This window comes from Dromiciops gliroides, chromosome 1 (genome assembly GCF_019393635.1).
Source record: "Dromiciops gliroides isolate mDroGli1 chromosome 1, mDroGli1.pri, whole genome shotgun sequence".
NCBI lineage: Eukaryota > Metazoa > Chordata > Mammalia > Microbiotheria > Microbiotheriidae > Dromiciops > Dromiciops gliroides.
In genome coordinates, this window is record NC_057861.1 from 631,900,184 (window position 1) to 631,921,986 (window position 21,803).

Genomic DNA, 21,803 nt, shown 5'->3' on the forward strand with positions numbered 1-21,803 from the left:
GAGGAGGCCCCTGGGCTCGTGGAGAGCTGGCTGTGGCTTGGAATTCTGAGACAGTGCAACTGGAAAGCATGGTGGGCAAGTCGTCATTCAATGGCAACTCAGCCCCAGACAGGTTAGTGACCAACTGTGCCTGCTGGAGTAAACGTCTTGATTCACAAGGAAGGCCCCAAAGACAACATGGGTTCCCCCAAGGTACCCTCTGACCTTATGGTGGGGTAAAGTACTCTTTGGGAGGGGGGAAGCTAGGTTGGTACAGTGGATAAAGCACCAGCTTTGGATTCAGGAGAACCTGAGTTCAAATCCAGCCTCAAACACTTGACACGCAATAGTTGTGTGACCCTGGGTGAGTCACTTAACCCTCATTGCCTGAAAAAAAAAAAGTACACTTGGTTTGGAGTCAAAAGATTTGGGTTGAAATCCTTGATCTGCTATTATGACCTCTTGGACCCTGGACAAGTCTTTTTGCTTCTCAGGGATTCGGTTTTGTCACCTGTACAAATAAAGGGATTGAACCTAGACAGCTAAGATCCTGCTCAGTGATCGTCTTCTGAGCAGGAGGATACAGCATTTCAAGCTGGGTCAGGGTGGGGTTTGGCATAGTCAGCAGGAGGAAAGATAACATGGGTGTTTTGCTCTGGGCCCCCTTAGACCGCTGCTGCTGGGGTTCCCACGGGATCTGTCCAAACAGCCTTCCCAGAAAGCTAGCCTTAGCCTATTTCCCAACTTCCTCACTTGCTAGCTGGCCCACATGCCTCACTTGCTCTGCCTTTCTGTGTGTCCCTTCTTCCACACAAATCATCACATGCAGACCCTTCCCAGAAGTCACTAACTCACCTCTCCTCACTGAGGGATAGAGGCAACAGAAGAAACGGGGACGCTGATGCCCCCAAAGCCAAGTTGCCTCAGGCCCCTCCATTCCAGCTGAAGGTCTGCCAGATTTTCTCTGCCCTCAGTCAGCAGCTCCCAGCTGATCTCTGTCCCTGGCTCTGCCCCAGTTCCTGGCCCCCTCGTGGAATGGAGTAACGCCATATTTCCAATCTCAAAGAACATCAAACTTATTAAACAGAACCCAATGTTGGGTACAAGTCTTAGGCACTCAATGGGAGGTCTAACACCAGCTGGCTGTCCATCTGACCCTCGAACTTTAGGGGTCTTTGTAGCAGCCTTCTTCAAGGGCTCTGGCTGCTGGGCACAAGCCTTTGTTTAAGGCAGTCTGCACACCGGGTTCACTGGCAGGCAGGTCTGCTGGCCGAAGCCCACCAGCAGCCAGTTAATCTCCTTCCACAGCTGCCTGGAGGGGAAAAGAGGAACAGATTCTGTCGTGAGGGCAATGTGGCTTGGCGGGTATGAGATTAGAGTGAGCCCTGCCCTGGAGTGATGCCCCCCACCCATGCCTCCTTTCCCTAGGCTGAAGCAGATGGTCCAGCCTGGCACCTTCCTTCAGGCTGGCCATACTCGGCCCAATGGGGGGTAGGAAGGACCGAGGCCTTTCAAGTAGCTCTCTTGCTCACATCCATCAACCAAGTCTGAAGGTTGAGTGCTACAGGAAACTGTAACACTCAGCTGTGGCAATCAGAATCCATTTGGCTCCTCCAGGGGTCATATAGGCCAGCTCCTGCCTCCACAACCTTGGCCGCCAGTCCTCCAGGCCAGCTCTGGTTTCCTCAGGGTACTCTGGTCTCCTTCTTGGTCCATTTCAATCTGTTGGTGATCCTGTGTACGTGTGTGTCCACTGCTGCGGGGGCAGACGCAGAGTGGGGTTAGTAAAGTTCATAAACAGGCTTCCCTGTCTGCCTCTGTCCTGGGCCCAGAACATTTCCAGGGCCGGCTTCCCCTCACCCAGACCTACTGAACCACAAGGGAAGACCGTGGAGTGTCCATTATCATCTAGAATGCTGATGGCCCGTCTCTCTGTAGGGCACTTTACAAAGCACTTATCCATCCATTATCTTACCTGATTTTTCCAGGCATCCTGTGGGAGAGGCTGGGCAGGGACTGTTATCCCACATTTTAGAGATGAGGACACGAAGGCCCAGGGAACTTGGGATGACTTGCTCAAAGTTACACAGCGTTAGTGGCAGAGATGTTTTTCTTTCTTTTCTTTTTTCCTCTCTCTTTTTTTGCATAGAGCAATGAAGGTTAAGTGACTTGCTCAGGGTCACACCAGCTAGTGTCAAGTGTCTGAGGCCAGATTTGAACTCAGGTCCTCCTGAATCTAGGGCTAGTGCTGTATCCACTGTGCCACCTAGCTGGCCCCTTCCCCAGTGAGGTGTTTTTCTTTAAAAAAAAAAAATAGATTTTTTTTATTGCTATCTTTGGTTTTTCTATCACCTACATTTCCCTGTATCCCTTCCTTCAACTCTTCCCAGAGAGCCATCACTTATAACAAGGATCAAAAAAGGAAGAAAAGGGGAAAAAAAAGTTCAGCAAAATCAATCAGTGCATTGAAAAAATCTGATGTGATACACAATGGTCCATGACTGCTCCACCTACTTCGGCAGAGGAGCAGGGAGCGAGGAGTATGTGTGTGTGGAGGGGAATGGAGTTTCTCTTAATGGTAGCACTGAGAGCACAACTAAAGTCTTCCTGACTCCCAGGCCCAGGATTTTTTCGATGGGGGCCATATTGATTCTCAGCTTCATTCAAGAGTTTAACCAGGGTCTGGCTCAGATGTCTGAGGTTTCTCTTAAGGCCTCTAGGGTCCTATGGAACTGAACTTGGTGGTATCAGGGTTGGTGGGGCTGGGGAGGCACTGGATAAAAATGCATCTGAATCAAGCCTTTTTCCAGGTGGAATATGGCTTGTCTTTTTCTATCAACAGATAGAGAATGTCTGAGGTGAAGGGCTGATCATGGAGAAAGATGAGGCCAGGATACTACCCCTGCATGGGCCTGGCCTGCTTAGTAGGGGTAGCTTCTCCTACTGTCCCATCAGTTCTCCACTGCAGTTCAAGGGCAGCCACCCAGGATGAGTTGACGTCAGGGTAGCCTAATGAAATGAAGTCCCAATAGCCACTGCTTAGGGACTTTTAATTGAATGGATCCGGCCCAGAGCTCTTTACTTTGCCTACAATGTTCAGTGTTGCTAAATTGCTAAACCAATATGAATTATTCACCCCAGAAAGCTGGGAGCAAACCATAGCCCACAGTTCAGAGCCTCTGCTGAAGCGATATTGTGCTCTAGCAGATTCCGAGCCTCCCCCCTCTTTCCCTGACTGGCTCAGCATCTATCTCTGGGCCACTCCAACCCTCCCCACCCCCAACGTCTCAGTCCTTGACATGTGTTCACACCAAGCTCCAGAGAATGGGATGATGGCCTCAATGAGCAGAGAAGTCCTTTCTTACAGCTAACCTGTGTGTCCCTGTGGCAAATGATGATCTTCCTTGGAATGATGCTGTCTTCCCTCAATCTTCCTCATTTCCACGGAAACTCAGGATCTCAGCTCCCATAACTTTTTCTCACTTCCAACCATTCTTGTGGGAATCCTGTTAATCACATCCAGGTCTCTGCCCTAAAACCTCACACTCACTACCTCACCAGCTGAGAAAGCTGTCCACAGTAAGCTGGAAGCCAAGCCAGGCCCAGCAGTTCAGGGGAGGTGACCCCAGGGATCCTCTCCGGATACAGAACTCCTCTTCACTTCCTGTGCAGGGCTGTCAGGCTTCTGGGAATCAGCTTTCTTACCCCATCCTCCCCCCCCCCCCACTCTCTCTTTCTCTGGGCAGTTTAATTTTTTTTCCACGAACAAACAGTGCGTGCATGGCTCTGGGGTCCATCTGGTGCAAAAGGCTGTGTCAGCAGCAGCTCTGAGTCTGGACTGAGGCCTCCAAAGTCCCCACACTCCCCAGATGGGTATTAAAATCCAAGGAATTCCAAACCAACGCTCAGGGTGTCTGGTCCTGTGTCCTTGCCCGAAGAACAACTCATCACTTTGTGCCTCTCTTGAGTGAATGGGGAGGTGTGTGTGTGTGTGTGTGTGGGGGGAAGCTGATTCAGCTTTGTAGCCAATCTCCAGGCCTCCAAGAACCCTTAGCGCCTGCCTACCCACCCATCCCGATCAGGGAAGCGGCAGCCATCCCTGCAGCAGGGAATGAGATCACCAACACAGAGCTGTCACTAAGCATTGTGGCTAGAGCAAGAAGAGCACAGGAAAGCCGGGCAGGGCTCAGCTGGTTTCTACCTGGGCCAAGAAGAAACTTTAACTCCTTCCTCACCTGGCTGCTGCAGCGCCCCCACTCTCCCCCCCCCCCCCCGCCCCCCCCCCCCCCCGGTACACCTCTCTCCTGAGCGGTGGGGATGGATTCTGGACAAACTGCTGGGGAGCTGAGGGAAAGAGTCACCAGACTATGCCATCCAGGGGCTCTGACGCATTCACACCAAGTGGCCAGACCCTCCCTCCCTCCCCTCTCTCTGCCTAAGCTCATTCAGCCTAGAGATCCCCTCTCAGTTCTTTTCCCTCTCACTCCAGACAACAGTAGAGGCCCCATGGAGCCCCCTGGCCTCAACTCATCTATCCCCCCCCCCCAACACATGCACGCTGCTTAGCTCCAGACAGCACTGCAACCTGAAGTGCACCCTGGGCAGGGCGATGTGTTGAAATCCGGGACATTCCTTCTTCTCTGTGATAAGCCAGCCTGCAGAGCTTGCCAAAGCCAGAACTGTTCCCCCCCCCCAAACCCCGCTTCCCTCAACTTCAGCTGCCTCTGCCTATTGTAGGAAGTAGCTAAATGGTTAAAGACCAGATCTGCTATCCAAACAGCAGGGCAGGGGAAGTGCAGGCCCTCCCCTTGCAGGCTTCTTTCAATCCAATACAATAAAAATTTTGAGGGGGAGGCTACAATGACAGTCCGGGGCATTTCCTACCCTACCCTGCTGTGGAGGCAGTATGGTACAGGGTTCGAATCCCCTCCATGACGCTTACTACCTCTGTGAACTCAGACAAATCACAACTTCTCCGGCACTAGGGATCCTCGTCTGAAAACAAAAGAGGCCATTAAGGCTGTGAAATGAGGATGTGGAGAGGCTCGAAGATTCCTTCCAGCACAAGAGCTGTAAGAAAGGAATCCTGCCACCTCCGTAAGGGGCAGAGCCTGGTGTACACAGGAGGGCAGGGGGCGGGGCGTCCAGCCCTGGCTCTGCCACGGGGTTACTGGGGGACCTCTGTCAAGCCCCATCGTCCCTCAGTTTCTTCATATTAGGGTTGGAATAGCTTCCTCAGGTGTGTGGCACCCCTTCCTCCCCTCCAAGGTTAGAAGTCACAGTATAATAGAGGCAGCCAGGCGGTGGAGCAGACAGGGTGCCACACTTGTAGTCAGGAAGACCTGAGTTTGAATCCTGCCTCATTTATCTATCTATCTATCTATCACCTATCTATCTACCTATCATCTATCTATCTACCTATCATCCATCCATCCATCCATCCTATGTACCTACCTATGTATCTATCTATGTATCTACCTACCTACCTATGTATCTATGTATCTATCTATCTTTGAGGGGCAATGAGGGTTAAGTGACTTGTCCAGGGTCACATAGCTAGTGTCACATGTCTGAGGCCAAATTTGAACTCAGGTCCTCCTGAATCCAGGGCTGGTGCTTTATCCACTGCACCACCTAACTGCCCCCTCATCTATTGATTAGCTGTGTGATCCCAGAAAAGTCACTTAATTTCTCTCTAAGCCTCAGTCTCTTCAACTGTAAAATGGGGCTAATAAATACCACCTACCTCACAGGGCTGTTACGAAGCTCCCATGAGAGAATACATATAACAAACAAGGCCATATAAATGTCCCTTATGGTTATTTTTAATGCCAGTAACTCCTTATTTACATGGTGCTTTACGATTTATGATGTGTTTCCCTCAGAAGCCTGTAGAGGCAGCATAGTATTCTTATGCCCATTTCACATCAGGAAATGGGTTGAGAAGCAAAGTGATTTGCCCATGGTCATAGAAATATTCGAGCAGGGACGTGAGGTCTCTTCCCTCTCCCCTGGCCTAGTACGGTGGCCCCTTTGCTGGTTTAATTAGATCACAGTGTACAGATATAACCTATATCAGATTGCTTTCTGTCTTGGGAAGGGGGAGGGTGGGAGAAAAATTTGGAACTATAAATCATATGAAAACAAATATTGAAAACGATCTTTAGATGTAACTGGAAATAATAAAATACTTAAAAAAAAAACAGATCACAGACTTGGTGTGAGAAGGGACCTGAAAAATGATCTAGTCATGGGATCCCAGATTTAGAGCAGGAAAAGACATTACAGATCATTTTGTCCAACCCCTTCATTTTAGAGATAAAGAGACTGAGGGTCAGAGAGATTAAGTGACTGAGCTTCCCAAGGTCACACAGGCAGCAAGCATTGGAGCCAGGATTTTTACTTGGGTGTCCATTGAATTCACTGCACCCATTGCTCCTCTCTCCATTTATTCTTTACCCAGCTGCCAAAGTAATCTTCCTAATGCATAGTTCTGACTATGTTCCAACTCTTGTTCAAACACTGCTGGCCCACCGCTGACCCAACCAAATGGAAAACCTTGATCCTGGTGTTCAAGGCCTGCCACAATTTGGATCCAATGGACTTTGCCCAGAGCCTTATCACATACCATGCTCCCTTGTTTCTACAGAAATCTGACTCTTTCTGGTGACAGGGTTTAAAGTCAGAAAAGGCCTTAGAGCCCACCTGGTCCAACACTTTCATTTTACAGATAAACTGAGGCCTGGAAAAAAGAAGTAATGACCCAAGGTCATGTAGAACATAAATGGCAGAAGCTGGATTCCAACCCAGGTCTTCTAACTTAACCCCAAAGCCTCTTGGATTCTGCTCTCCTGCCTCTGACCTATCTATGCCACGCTTTCTGTGCCCAGCTCTCAATCTGTCCTTATTCTACACCTGTGCCTTGGAATGGGCTGCCTGCCTTACCCCCAATCTGTCTGTTGGAATTCTCCCCTTCCTTCAAGGCCTCACTCAGGGGCCACTTCCTCCAGGAAGCCTTCCGGAAAGGGCTCGCTCCCCTTTCACATCTCTAACCCTGCTGTTTGGGCCTCTGCTGTGAATTCACCATAGTCTGCCTTGTTATGTAATTATTTATATAGTGGCCAGGTCCCCCTTCCTAAAGTCCCTTCGGCAGGGACCAGGTTTTGGCCCATCGCTATGTCTCTGGCACTTCACATATTTGGGAATTTCGGCTGGACTGATTTCCTTTGTTCCTCACCTCTTTATAGGGTTGTTTTTAGGGAATCTGGTGTCCTCCCTCTGGCAAAGGGAAGACCCCTGGATATCCCAATTCCAAGGCTGAGGCTGAGCCTGGGGAGGTGAGGCTCGTGCCAGGGAGGCCAGTGACTGGGCGCCCCCTGCTGGACTAGCCTTTGCCCACAAAGCCAGTACACCATGCAGCTCACATTCCTTCACTCCTGCTGGTCAGCGGCTCAGCTAAGACTGGTAGATGTGCTCAAGATCTCGGGCTGGAAGTCACGTTGGAGATCATTCAGTCCAGTCCCCTTATTAATTAATTTTTTTTTGGTGAGGCAATTGGGGTTAAGTGACTTGCCCAGGGTCACACAGCTAGTAAGTGTCAAGTGTCTGAGGCCAGATTTGAACTCAGGTCCTCTGGAATCCAAGGTCGATGCTTTATCTACTGTGCCACCTAGCTGCCCCCCCCCTTATTTTACAGAAAAGAAAACTGGCGCCCAGGGAGAAGTGATTTCACAAGGTCACACTGGGAGTTAGGTGGCAGAATTGGAATTTGAACCCAGCTCCTCTGGCTCCAAATCCTTTGCTCTTTCATGGCCATGCCCCACACCAAACTAGGCAGCTGATCGCATCCTGGATAAAGAGCACAGCGCCTGAAGTTAGGAAGAACTGAGTTCAAATCCAGCCTTACACACTTCCTAGCTGGGTGACCCTGGGTAAGTCCCTTAACCTTTGCCTGCCTCAGTTTTCCCATCTGTAGGGAAGATAAAACAAGATAACATTTGTAGAGTGCCTTACAAACCTTAAAGTGCTATGTAGATGCTAGACAGTTAGCTCAGGAGGGAAGAATTGTTGTTGTATATAGCTTAACTGGCTTTGGTGTGGAAGAGAGGCCAGGAAGGGGCAGATTGAGAGTTGAGTATATAGATATAAACAAGGGGAAAAATACAGGCAATGAAAGTCCTTAGATAAAGTCTCCTTCCAAGGTCTCCAAGAAAACAAAACAAAATGTAAACACCTTCCCTCCACCCCCATTAACTCTGTCTCAAGAGACCCATGTTCTAATAGATTTCTCTGGAGAGTGATGGGCACTATAACCAGGAAATACTTCTATCAAATGACCTTGGCAAACAGGGGAACTGAAACCCTCTCCCCATGACGTGAATAGGGTTTTCCCGTCCTTGCTGGACCAAGGCTGCTGTTGGAACACACCTCCAGTCCTTGCTTTCCTAAAGTGCTGGCAAAAGGACCCTTCCTATCGCCTAAGGAACTGATCAGGCCGGTGATCCCTGGAAGACAGGAAGTGACAGCCAGCTCTTCTCCCTCCAAGGTGGGAAGAAGCCAGCCATGCTGCCCAGGTGGATCTCACACTGCAGGTGTGCTCAGAGGAGGCTAGAATGTCCATGTTTGGTGTGGACCTATGTGTTTGCGGGGGTGGAGGGTAGGGGAGATGCAGGCATCTAGATCAACTTGCCTGTTTCCCACTTTCTACATGAATTCCATCTCTCACTCCTATCTCCTCCAGGGTCTATGATGTGGTCTCAGTCTGGAGAATTCACACACTAGCTTGGGGATCAATTGTCTCACTTCTTTTTCTCTAGGAAACCAGTGGGAAGATGATCTGATCTTGTCTGGGAGCTTCACAGCTGTCACCTGGGGCTTGGGAAGGCATAGCCCACCAATCTTCCCAGTGCCAGCCAGTACCAGCTTGTGGCAACTGAATCACCAGTCCCGAACAAAACTAGGAGAATGACATTTAAACACTCATTTCCTGCATTTCCCTGTCTCTAAATGGCCCTTTCAAAACCTCATTACCCAAGCTCCCATCAGCCTATTAACTCCATATCCTTCTTCAAGCAGCCAACTCTCAGTGAGACAGACCCCTGGTGGAGAGGACCCGAGGATGGTGTCAGAAGCAAGCCTCAAGTGCCTGCTGAAAGGCCCACGTTGTGGGATCAAGCAGCATCCTGCCACCAATGCTGGCTCCAGGCCAGGAGATAGGAAGTCTGGTCAACTTCAAGACCCCATTCTCACCCTCCTCAAGGCCGTTGCCCAGAACCCTGCTATGGTCCTATAACCAAATGCTTGAGTTCTGTCTTCAGGACATTTGTAACAGTGTTTGAGGCTGCTTTGTAGGTTACTCATTTAAGAACAAAATCAAAAGAGTCCCTGCTGTGATTATTTTTTTGGGGGGGGGGGGCAATGAGGGTTAAGTGACTTGCTCAGGGTCACATAGCTAGTAAGTGTCAAGTGTCTGAGGTCAGATTTGAACTCAGGTCTTCCTGAATTCAGGGCTGGTGCTTTATCCGCTGCACCACCTAGCTGCCCCCTAGGGTTTGAAGCTTAATCCAGTTTTTTCCAAAGCCCTAGGTCCTCAGAGACACAAGTGAAGATAGGCCCTCCCACTCCAGTCTTTCCTACTGCCAGGGTGATTTTCTCAGACACCTGATATGATCATGCTACCCTCTACTGCTCAGAAACCTTCAATTTCTCCCCACTGTCTACAACTGGGAGCCTCAACTCTTTGGCCAGGCTTTCAAAGCCCCCTCAATCTGGTCCCCTCCTACCTCTCCAACTACAGGGGATCCCCAAAGCTACTCTAACTTAGAACCACACTAAGACTTTAGGGACACCCTCTCCATCTTCCTTTGTTCCCCAACATACATATCATCCAGGAAGGCCCTTCTCACTCGTATCCTGCATGTAAGCATGCTCATTCTCACTTCCAAGACACATAGCATACCGAAAGATAGTTCCTAAACTCTCTCCACCAATCCACAGTTTCCTGCCCTTCAGGGCTGTGATAGAGTCCCGCCCTGTTCCTAGAAGCCTTCCCTTTTTATCACTGCAGACTGCACTGGTCCCTCCCCGCTCCAAGTTCCTCCAAACCTTAGCATCTGTACTATTCACAGCAGCATAAGCAACAATGAACTATTGCTCACCCTTCCTGCTGACACCATGCTGGCCTCACCTGAGCCTATTATGGCAGAAGGAGCCCAGGATTTGGAGTCTGAGGTCCTGGCTTGGGATCCCAGCCCTGTTACTTACTAACCTGCATGACCTTAGGCAAGTTTCCCTAATTTCCCTGGCTTTTAGTTACATCATCTCTCAAAATGGGAGGCTTTTCCTGTTAGTCCCAACTAGACTATGATTTCCTGCAGAGTAGAGGCTTTTCTTTTGCCACCTTTACCCAGTACATTAGTGAGGGCAACACACATAAATGAATATTTGTAGGTAGACATTTTGGCATGAATAATTCCCCGGTGCCTTGTCTGTTTTCATATCTTGGGGGGGGGGGGTTACCCAGAGTCAGAACTGTTGGATTCAGAACTGGAAGAGACCGCGGAGATAATTGAGTCCAAACTCCTCATTTATAGAGGCAAAAACGGAGGGCTGATGAAGGAAGTGACTTGTTCAAGGCACACAATCACTGTTAATAGCTGAGCTGGGTCTTGATTTCAAATCTAGTGCTTGCTATACCAGTGCCTTAAATAAGACTTGCAAGGGACAAGGGGACAAGTAACAGTGAAGTATGAAACTCTGGGACAGGAAACTGTGGGATGGGATTTCTGCTGCAATCCAGTGGCTCAATGGAGAAACTGCTAGGCTTGGAATCAGACAAAATTCAAATCTAAGCTTAGACACCAGCTAGATTTGTGTAACCCTGGGCAAGCCACCTAACCAACACTTACTTCAGTTTCCTCATTGAAAAAATAGGGATAATAATAGCACCTACTTCCTAGGGTTGTTTTGAGGATCTTAAGGCACTTTGCAAACCTCAAAGTACTATATAAATGCTAGCTATTAAATATAAATGCTAGCTATACCGAGTAAGTCCCTTTCCTTCTCTCAATATTGATTTTCGGGGCAGCTAGGTGGTGCAGTGGATAGAGCACTGGCCCTGGATTCAGGAGGACCTGAGTTCAAATTCGGCCTCAGACACTTAACACTTACTACCTGTGTGACCCTGGGCAAGTCACTTAACCCCAATTGCCCGGCCCCCCCAAAAAAAATATTGATTTTCTTTCCTGGACAACAGGAGACACGACTTCTGTCTCATCTGTACCTCACAAGAGGAGGTCCCATAGTAACCCACCACCAAATAAAATGCCCCACTTACCAATGCCTGACACCTTGCCCCAGGCAATGGCCATGGCCAAGTGTGCCATCTTGGGTCCAACGCCAGGAAGTGTCACCAGCTCTGCCACAGTAGCTGGGATGTCGCCCCCCGTATCGCTGCTTCAAGATCTTGCTTGTCTGCTTTATGTACTGCACTTTGCTCTGAAACATCCAAGCTGAGATCAGCTCTCTGCTCTCTGACAACAACAAGTACCCCCAAGACCAACCCATCACAATGAAAGAATACAGGTCTTTAATGCAGGCCAAAGGGGGACTGCATCACCGATTCCTCCTACCCTGGAATGGGTCAGCAGAACCTTTTCTTTGATCTCTTGGGGATAAAGACTTAATGGTAAAAAAAAGGGGGGGGGGCAGCTAGGTGGCACAGTGGAAAGAGCACCAGCCCTGGTTTCAGGAGGACCTAAGTTCAAATTCTGCCTCAGACACTTAACACTTACTAGCTGTGTGACCCTGGGCAAGTCACTTAACCCCAACTGCCTCACCAAAAAAAAAAAAAAAAAAAAGACTTGGTGGTGGTATTTCTGGGTCAAAGGGTTTACATAGTTTTATTGCCCTGTGAACAGAGGTCCAAACAACCGTTTTCTAGAATGGTTGGATCAGTCTACAGCTCCAACAACAGGGCATTAGGGTCGTTACTTTCCTGCATCCCCTCCCGTCAGCTGTCATTTCCCTTTTCTATTAGCCAATCTAATGGGGATGAGGTGCCACCAATAGTTGTTTGTTGGGGGGCAATGAGGGTTAAGTGACTCGCCCAGGGTCACACAGCTAGTAAGTGTCAAGTGTCTGAGGCCAGATTTGAACTCAGGTCCTCCTGAATCCAGGGCTGGTGCTTTATCCACTACACCACCTAACTGCCCCCCGCCCCCACCACCCCAGTTGTTTTCATTTGCATTTCTTTAATGATTAGTGTTTTAGAGCATTTTGTAGTCTTTCTATTTATGTGATAGTGATATTCCATCTCATTCATGTAGCACCCAGCTTTAGGGAGGGTGGCTTAGGAAGCTATTTAGACAAGCCCAGTCCTTTTTGGTTAACTGGATGAGGCAAGTACCTCATGGGTCAGAGGTCTGGCTTCGAGCAAGATGCTGCCAGACGCTCTCCTACTACTTGGGTCCCCTTCTAGGATCATGATTCCTGCACATCTGGGTATGCATGGTGCCTGAATACCAGGGACGTACAGTGTAAGGAAGATTATGAAGAAACAAACCCGAGGAGGAACAACCATCAGAAGTCATCAGGAATAACAAAAGCTTACTGTTCTATGCTTTTTTTGGGGGGGAGGGGGGTTACCTTTCCTCCCAAGTGGTCCTATGAGAAAGATGGTACCTTCATTTTACAGCCAAGGGAACCAAGGCTCAGAGAGGGTCACAGGGCTTTTAAGGCTAAGAGGCAGCTAGCACTGGAACTCAGGCTTCTTTCCTGGCTTCTTTCCATTAACCTACACATTAGATTCTCCAAAAATCCCAAGAAAGGCCACAGAATTGGTGGGACAGGGTAAGGACAAAGGAAGAATCTTGTGTGGCTAGTGCCTTCACCTTTTCCCTTACGGGGAATTCCTTGCTTAGAAACATACCCGTCAGTCAGCCGACATCCCTAGCTGCAAGGGAGTTTCTATATTCATGGCCAGATTCGTGGCAGCAGGTTTGTGAGGCACCAATCTGGCCACTAAGAAATTGCTGGTGTTTATGTCTCTCTCCTGGCATTTGTCATGGGAAAGGGAGCCACGTGTACTGAAAGCTAACAGAGCCAGGGACCTTGAGGGTGAGTGGGGAACAGGACGTTTGTTTGGTTGTTTGACCAGGCATGCATTTCAGCTCAGGATGTTTAGAGCGCAAAGCCAGAGAGAAGCCAGGGTCAAGTTGAACAGGGCACGGGTAGTACATGGAAGCCAGGGACAGGGTCTTCCCCAAGCGGGACACAATAGCTGCTTCTGGCTAAGGGCCTGTGACACCTTTAGCTCATCATTGTGAACAGTATGATCTTGTCCTAACAAGTTGGAACATGAACTCCTCTGGAAAGTAACGGGAAGGAGACCTGGGGGAAGGGTTGGCCTGATTGATGTCTCACATCCCATGCAAAGTCTGGCCTTTGAAAGGCTATAAACCCAAGAGGCCACTCATGGGCCTGATGCTTCAAAACAGGCCTCCCTTCTGCCCCTCAGTGAAGATCCTGGGAAAAACTATAAAGGGGAGACTGTGAGACTTTCAGGGATTCCTTCATTCCGAAGCATCCTGAGTTTGGGGACACTGAGGACATAAAGAAAGCAAGTAGCATTTTCTCTGTGCCAAAGCAGGCTGTGTTCCTTTGCAGACCAGCTTCTAAGCCGCCTGTTTACTGCAGTCCTGATCTGCAGACACGTAGCTGAGAGACCTGGGTGAGAAATCTACCCTCCAAGGCACAGAACACAGAGGACTATTTAAAAACACATCTGACAAAATAGAGCCCACGCTTGGTGCTGCCAGGAAATGACTCCACCCTGCAGGGTACCTCCTTCAGGAACAGGCAGAAAAGCAGAATTGGGTATATTTAGCTTCTGCATTTCCAAGAGCAAGGCTCCTAGGCACAAGGGGTGGACAGCCAGAGATGGCACCAGTGATTTGGGACTGGGGAGAGGGGGGGTGGTGAGAGCTGCTGAGAATACCATATACTTGCTTCACTTGGATGAGGCGCGTGACAAATTCCATAGAGTAAACAGGGGAAATCGGGGAGGGCCAACATGTCCTACAGATCAGTGAAAGGCAGGAAGGGAAGGGCCCAGAGACAGGGATGGTGAAGAAAGCCGGAGTGGGGGTAGGGAAGGCAAGAAGAATGGAAAAGACAACTGAGAAGTAATAGATTTCCAGACCTCTGCATCCAGCAGCAGCCACTCCCCTGACCTTTGGCCTCACTTTTCTAACTGCCCACAGGACAGCTCTGCCTGAATATCTCCATGGCACTTCGCACTCAACATGCCTAAAATGAAATTCATCATTTTCTCCTGAAAAGACACATCCCTTCTCCTGACTTGCTTATTTATGCAAGAGGTACCTTCATTCTCCCAGTTACCCAGGCTTGAAACCTTTGACTCATCTTTGACTTTTCTCTTTTCCTCCCATACCCTTCAGGCCACCTGAACTGCCAATACAACCCAAGGGCCCCTGGATCTTACAGCTGCACCCTCAGGATCTACAGACCCTTTCAATGATCCTGCTGTTGAACTCTCCTATATATGGTGTTGCCTCCTATGGATGACTCTTATTTTTCTATTTTTATCAATAACCCTTGGCACATAATTAGCACTTAATAAATGCTTCTTTCTTTCCCTCCTTCCTTTTTGTTCAAAGCTATTTATTCTCCTAATTCTTTCCTCCAGAGCATTCATTTCACTTTTCATTTATTCTAGGAATATGTACATATGCATACATGTATATATATGTGCATGTGCACTTATGTGTGCATGTGAGCACACACACACAAGCAAACAAATAAATAAATGCTTTGGGCAAAGTCCATTTTTCCTTTGAGTGATGACTTGTAGTTGTTATACTTTCCTTCCAGGGGGGCAAGTAGGTGGTGAAGTGGATAGAGTACTGGGCCTGGAGTCAAGAGGACCTGAGTTCACTCTCTCTCTCTCTCTTTTTTTTTGCATGGGGCAATGAGGGTTAAGTGACTTGCCCAGGGTCACATAGCTAGTAAGTGTCAAGTGTCTGAGGTCATATTTGAACTCAGGTCTTCCTGAATCCAGGGCCTGTGCTTTATCCACCACTAGCTGCCCCAGGATCTGAGTTCAAATATGGCCTCAGACACTTACTAGCTGTGTGACCCTGGGCAGGTCATTTAACCCTGTTTGCCTCAATTTCCTCCTCTGTAATCAATGGATCTGAAAGGCCTTCTATGGTATCTCAGGACAGAGAACTAAGGGCCTGGGCCTTTGGTGTCTTGGTCTACATGCTATTGTACCTACATTTGTCACTGCCTCTCTGTCTCTTCGAAAAGGTTCCTGCTGTGGGTTTCTGACCAGCCTGAGGCTCTATGGGAAGCCCTCTGGACAGAGAGCTTGGCAGGCCATACATGTCTCTGGTGATACTGGGAAGTGGCCGCCTGATTTGCTAGATTGCAGGAGCTGATTTTTCTGATGCTCCCCAACCCTTTTCTTATTTATTGCCTATGGTCTTCTAGCTGCCTATTTGTGCAGTTCTATGGTAGATGAAGTCACTGTAGTTTTTCATTGGATTTATTGATTATTATTTGGTCTAATGTGGGTTTTTTAGGTTTGTTTTTTCTGGAGTAGGTTTTGGGGAGCTGAGCTGACTGTCTCTTTTCAGGCAGCCATCTTGGCTAGAAGTCCTTCTCATCCATTGATTCATTCATTGATTCATTCATTTGAGCAGACATCAAGTCTTGTCAATTCTTCCATTGAGAAGTGTCTTCTACCAAGGTCCATCTCTTCCTTTCTATTCCTACCCAAGTCATTACTTCTTGCCTCAACTATCACAACAGCTTCTCACTGGGTCTCCTCACCTCCTGTCTATTTACCTGTCTGCCCCAATCCATCTTGTAAATGCTACTTATCATCCTAACACAAAGTTCTGACCATGTCACTCCCCTGCTTAAAACCAACAATGGGGGACAGCTAGATGGCACAGTGGATAGAGCACCAGCCCTGGAGTCAGGAGTACCTGAGTTCAAATTCGGCCTCAGACACTTAATACTTATTAGTTGTGTGACCCTGGGCAAGTCACTTAACCCCAATTGCCTCACCAAAAAAACAAAACAAAACCCAACAATGCCCATTGTCTAGAAGATAAAAATAAACTTCTTGACTTAACATTTGAAACTTTCCACAAGTTGAAACCAATTTACCTTTTTTTCTACCTCGATGCTTTTGCTCACTCTTTTCAATAAATCAACTGGTAAGCATTTATTAAGTGCTTCCCACATGCCAAGTACTGTGCTAAGTTCTGGGGATACAAAGAAAGACAAAAACAAACCCTGTCCTCAAGGAGCTTACATTCTGATGGGGGAGGGGGAGTAAAAAACAGGAACACACAAGATATATACAAAGTAGCTAGAAGGTAACCATAGAGGGGAAGGTCCTAGAGCAGCTAGGAGGACTATAGAAGGTGGCATTTAAGCTGAATCTCAAAGGAGGCCAGGGATCCTATGAAGCACAGGTGAAGAGGGAGAGCGTTCCAGGCACGGCGAGTACGAACGCATGGAGATGCATGATGGAATGTCAAGTGGGAGGAACAGTAAACAGGCCGGCATGGCTATTCCATCAAGCGTGTGGAAGGGAATGAAGTGTAAGGAAACTGGAAAGGCAAGAAAGGGCCAGATTGTATAAATGCCAGACAGGATTTTCTACTTGATTCTGAAGCTAAGAAGTAGCCAGGGGGCAGCTAGATGGCGCAGTGATTAAAGCACCGGCCCTGGACTCAGGAGTACCTGAGTTCAAATCCGGCCTCGGACACTTGACACTTACTAGCTGTGTGACCGTGGGCAAGTCACTTAACCCCCATTGCCTAAAAAAAAAAAAAAAAAAAGAAGTAGCCAGGATAATCTGTTAAGTAGTTGGGGTGGGGGAGAGGAGGAATGTGGTCAGGCCTCTACATACCATCCACTTCAAAATGTCCAGTAGGCAGTTGATGATGCATATCTGGAACTCAAGAGAGAGGTGTATATGTGTGGCTAGAACAGGAATAGATCTATATATCTGAGAATCATCTACATAGAGATAATTGAACCCATGGGAGCTGAAAAGATCAAGTGAGAGAGCAAAGAGATGATCCCGAACAAAGCCTTGGGGGCCACCCACTGTCAGTAGGACTGACATTGATGAGGATCCAGCAAAGGAAAATGAGGTGTGTTGGCCATGTAGGAGGAGAAAACCCAGGAAGGAGAGAGCATCCAGGAGCAGAAGTTGGTTAACCGTGTCAAATGCTACAGAGAAGTCAAGAAGGAAGTGGAATGAGTTTTCCATTAATTCTAGCATCTTTTTGGTTTGTCCTTCATAATCCACTTTGACCTCAGCCACATCTTAACAGGATGATTAAGAAATAAATTATAATTTTGGCAAGAGCAGTTTCAGTTAAATGATGAAGTTGGAAGCTGCCACCTCCATCTTTGCCAATTTTTAAGACCCAGATCAAATCAGACATCCTTCCCCACCCTAAACCACACCTACCCCCATGATTGCTTTTTCATGAAGCTTCCCTTACCTGCCCTCCTGGGAGACGAACAACTTGTCCCTTCTCTGACCTCTGACATTCAGTTATTGCCTACTGCTGTCTCGTATTGTTCATTTTCTTTTGGTGTGGGTCCCTTTTCTCCCAATAGTTTGAATTCCCTGTTGTCAGGGACTACTGAGCTCCCAGTAGAGCTCAGTAATCAATTACTGATTGAAGGACCCCTTTCCTTTCATGCCAAGTTGTACCAGTCCCCGACATACACTTGATGTCAATAATTTAGTGTGTTAGTTCTGCATTGAGAATTTATCCATTACTTTTCATTTATCAGAAGGATGCTTTACATACTTATTTCTTCGAATCAGTGTGTAAACATCCAGAGGGCCGGGGGAGAATAGATGGCATCTTTGTAGAAAACATAATAAGCTCCTAGTTAAGGAGCTAGGTGGTATAGTGGATAGCTCGATGGGCCTGGAGTCAGGGAGACCTGAGGTCAAATCCAGCTTCAAATACTTGCTAGCTGTGTGACCCTGGGCAAATCACTTAACCTCTGTTTGCTTCAGTTTTCTCATCTGTAAAATGGGGATAATAATAGCACCAACTTCCCAGGGTTGTTGTGAGGATCAAATGAAATAATCATTGTAAAGTGCTTAGCATAGTGCCTGGCACTTAGTAAATGCTATATAAACGTTAGCTGTTGATGCTATTATTATTGTTATTATTGTTGTTGTTGTTATCAGTAGTGGTAGTGGTAGGTAGTGTTAGTAGACGTAGGAATAGTAAATTGCTAGGAATAGAAAGGCACCAGCCCTTCTGGGGATGGTAATGAAGGAAGAGAAAGTGCCCTTTCCAAAGCTGGCTAAACTTGATGTCACACCTTGGTCCTCTCAGCCCTGGGGATTTCTGGGGAAAAACTCCTGGACTCACCCTCCAAAAGCCAACTGGGTAGATGAGTTGACCCAGGGTATTGTCGTCCATTTGCAAAATGCTGTCTAGAGTCAGGCCTCTCTCCCTAAGCCGCTGCATAGCAGCTGCAGTGACCTGGTCTTTGGTCTGGCTGGACAGCATCAGTGACAGTAGCACTTGGTATCTCATCACCTGTTGGGCAGAAACCAGGAGAAGGAGGAAGTCATACAGAGCAGGAAGGAGGTGACACCTTGAACAATGAAATGAGCTGGAGCCCCCGAAGTAGACCCTATAAACTAGCATAGCACCCAGTTAGTTGGTAGCATTCGTTGGAACCAGAACTGAGTGGCAATCATGCTCTGCAATGTCTGAGGCTTAAATGATAGTTTCCTCCCAGGTACCAACAGTAGTTATCCTACAGGAATCTAAAAGGAGGAGGTATTTATTTTGCTAACCTTTAATGATACCAGGCACTGAGAGCATCTCATTGGTTCAACAGAATGGCCTATTTCTGGTAGAGTCAGATTGATTCTAGGTGTCCCCCTTAAGGAGAGTTTGACAAAATAAAATCCTTATTTAATAGAGGGAGAATCTGCTTTTGAAGCTAGGATTATCATAGTTGCCAGAAAGGAACCTCCCACCCCAAAAGACCAAACAGGTGTAGAGAACACTGAGAACTGATAAGCTGGAGTATATGGACTCGCCTGGCTTCTTTACCTCTGGAGGAGCATTTTGGTCATAACACTGCTCAGCTCCCATGTGATCAACAGGTGCATCTTTGGACTTCCTCATTTCTCGGATGTTCTCTAGCTGAAGTCTCCAGTTTGGGGGTTCCCATTTAGGTTTCTTGGGAGTGATACCATCACTGTCCACTTCTCCATCTTTGTCCAAAGACTCATAAACCATCTCAAGTTTCACCTTCCGTTGTCTTCTCTTGGGTTTTGGTCTTTCTCCTTTCCCTGCAAAGAATCCATTCTCTAGTTCTAGATATACTTGTTCTTTCCTCTTAAAAAAAAACATCCCAGTATTATTATTTAAAATTTTTTTAAAATTCAGTTTCAAATTTTCTCTCCCTCCAGCCCTTCATATCTTTTCTTTTGAAGTAGGGGGGCAGCCTGGTTCTCAAAGGTCAGAAATGGCTAGAATGGGTGGGAAATGAAGCTAATGAGATCACATGGGATGAGCCTTTGGGTTGTATCCTCCCTACCACAGGGTAGAAAAGCCCCCTTCCCTTGCTTTCTCTTCCCAAACCACTCAGCGAGTCTTTTCTGAGTCTCCTACTGTGCCTCAACCCATTCTAAGCAGCCTGGAGGAGACTTCTCAGTTTCTGCCTACCTTAAAATGGTAATTGACTCTTCTGTCTGTTTCAACTTTGGTGTGATCGGCATGTCTTATTCTAGGTAATATAGGAAGGGTTGGTTGTTGTTTTTTTATTTGAATAAACAAACATAAATGTCCTATTACTTCAGAAACCCACCCACTCCAGTCCTATTTCAGGGTTCCTCCTGCTCTTCTGCCTCAAAGTCTGAGGGTCTCTGTTCTGCCCCTCTTTCTCCCCTCACAGTCCCCCTTCTCAGAATCCTCCTTAATAAGTGTGTGGTGTTGTTTTTTTTTTTTGGGGGGGGGCGGCTGATGGATCCTATGAGCGGGACTTGAACCCATGTTGAGAAGCCTCCCCACCCCCGCCCAAATCAGGATCCCAACATGGGTTCAAGTCCCTCTCACAGGATCCATCAGTCCCACAAACATTTATTAATCGTCTACTCTGGGTCAGGCACTAGAGATAAAGGAGTGGACAGGATCCTGGGGGGTCAACTCGCCCAACTCCTTCATTTTACAGGGAAGGAAACTGAAACCTAAGGTTACAAAGGTAGTAGAAATCAGTCAGGATTCGAACTCAGATCCTGTGTTTCTAAGTTTAAGGGCGAAAGATAGGTGGAGGTAGGACACAGGGGTGCTACCTGCAACTGCCTCTTTGCTTAGGGGCGGTGGAAGTTTCCCCTCTGTGAACAGCTGGCCCGAACACCGGCTCATGCCGCGGGTCACCATCCTCGGTCCAGTTGCGGTGCTCATAGTTGACTACCCACCGTGGACTACAACTCCCGGAAGGCGCTGCGGCCGCGTCACGTGACAACCAGTTCCTCAGCCTTTCTAGCACTGAGTCTCTGCCCACTTAGTTTCCTTTCAGTGGAAAATTCTCAAAGACCGGAAGTGAAGGCCGGAAGGCCCCGCCACGTGACGCATCCCGCCTCCTCCCTAGGTCCTTTGAGTCTCCTCCCACCTCGCTCGGTTTCGGGGGAGAGGGAGAGGAGCTGACGGGACTACCACTCCCTGCAGGCCTTGCCCGGGGTCCGCCTAGCGGGCCACAGTTTTGCCGGAAGTGGCGGGTGCGCTTCCGGACGGCCGCTGGGAGCTCTGGGGTTGTTGCAATTCTCGTCTCCCTGGTGGGGACTCCCTCAGTCGGTGCCAAGGGTGGTTCGGGGTGAGTCCTGTCCGGACCCCCGGATCCGGGGCCCCTAGTCCACCCTCGGATCGCGGCGTCCCAAGCAACAATGCCCAGGGCCGGCTGGTGGGCTGAGGCGGGGGGGTGTTCAGGGGGCTGGACCCAGGGCCTCCCAAGGAGCGGGGAGGCCGTCGCTGCGCCGGCCCGAGAGTCTGGGGACCCTCCCGGGCTGCAGCCGCCACGCCCCCTCCCTCCCCTTGCGGGCCAGCCGTGGTTCTGGTTTCGTCGCTGCTCTCACCCCCTTTTGGTGTCTGGGTTTGGGGCGTGGATTAGGCAGCGATTTGGCGATGGCGTGCCTGCCTGGAACCCACGGGGCGTAGGCTGATGTATGGAAAGAGCCTTGCTCGAGTCCGAGCACCCTGGTTCGAGGGTCTGCCCCGAGATTTGGAATTTTACACTCATCAGTGTAGGAAGGAGAACTTAGAAATGATCCGTCAGGGTTGCCCCACCCCCAACCCGATACAAACAAACACAAAACTTCACAGTGTGACTTTGGGCATGCCGTTTAATTTCTTCGAAGCCTTGGTTTCCTTTTCTATAAAATGGGGCTAATAATTGCAGCCCCTTCCTTAGGAAGCTAAGGAATGCGCGTTATAAACCGTGAGGTAGTAGAGAAGTACATCTGGGCTCCCCATCCATTTGGGCAGTGAAATTACCCTTTCCTTCTTTTTTGTTCCCTGGCCCTGGCTCATCCTCTCCTCACCACCCCCTCTCTCCCATCCACTCAGTGTGCGCCCATTGGCTCATCTTTGTACAGTGAGGAAAGTTGTGCTCCCAGACCTAAAAAGATCCTTTCATGACAGAGTCAAGTAGGACGCTTGGTTAGCTCTGGGACCAATGAGACTCAAAAATTGTGGGGGGAAAAGGATGAGCTTCCTCCCAACTGGTATGTGGAA

General features: G+C 48.5%; 2 protein-coding genes across 11 annotated transcripts in view; one reads left to right on the forward strand and one right to left on the reverse strand.

The window, feature by feature from the left end:
• Positions 1 to 1,041: 1,041 nt before the first annotated feature.
• Positions 1,042 to 20,574, reverse strand: NTHL1 (nth like DNA glycosylase 1). The gene is given in 9 exon segments (XM_043976169.1): positions 1,042 to 1,215; positions 1,218 to 1,291; positions 1,629 to 1,672; positions 1,674 to 1,735; positions 11,315 to 11,423; positions 11,425 to 11,475; positions 18,426 to 18,596; positions 19,122 to 19,363; positions 20,366 to 20,574. Coding segments are annotated over 9 exon segments (936 nt in total). The 5' UTR covers positions 20,478 to 20,574; the 3' UTR covers positions 1,042 to 1,144.
• Positions 20,575 to 20,766: 192 nt separating this feature from the next.
• The window catches only part of TSC2 (TSC complex subunit 2), a 58,313-nt gene continuing 57,276 nt past the window's right edge, over positions 20,767 to 21,803 (forward strand). For all 10 annotated transcript variants that reach the window (XM_043993395.1, XM_043993408.1, XM_043993404.1 and 7 more), the window contains exon 1: positions 20,767 to 20,886. The gene's annotated coding sequence lies outside the window, so the exon portion shown is untranslated. The remainder of the gene's footprint in view (positions 20,887 to 21,803) is intronic.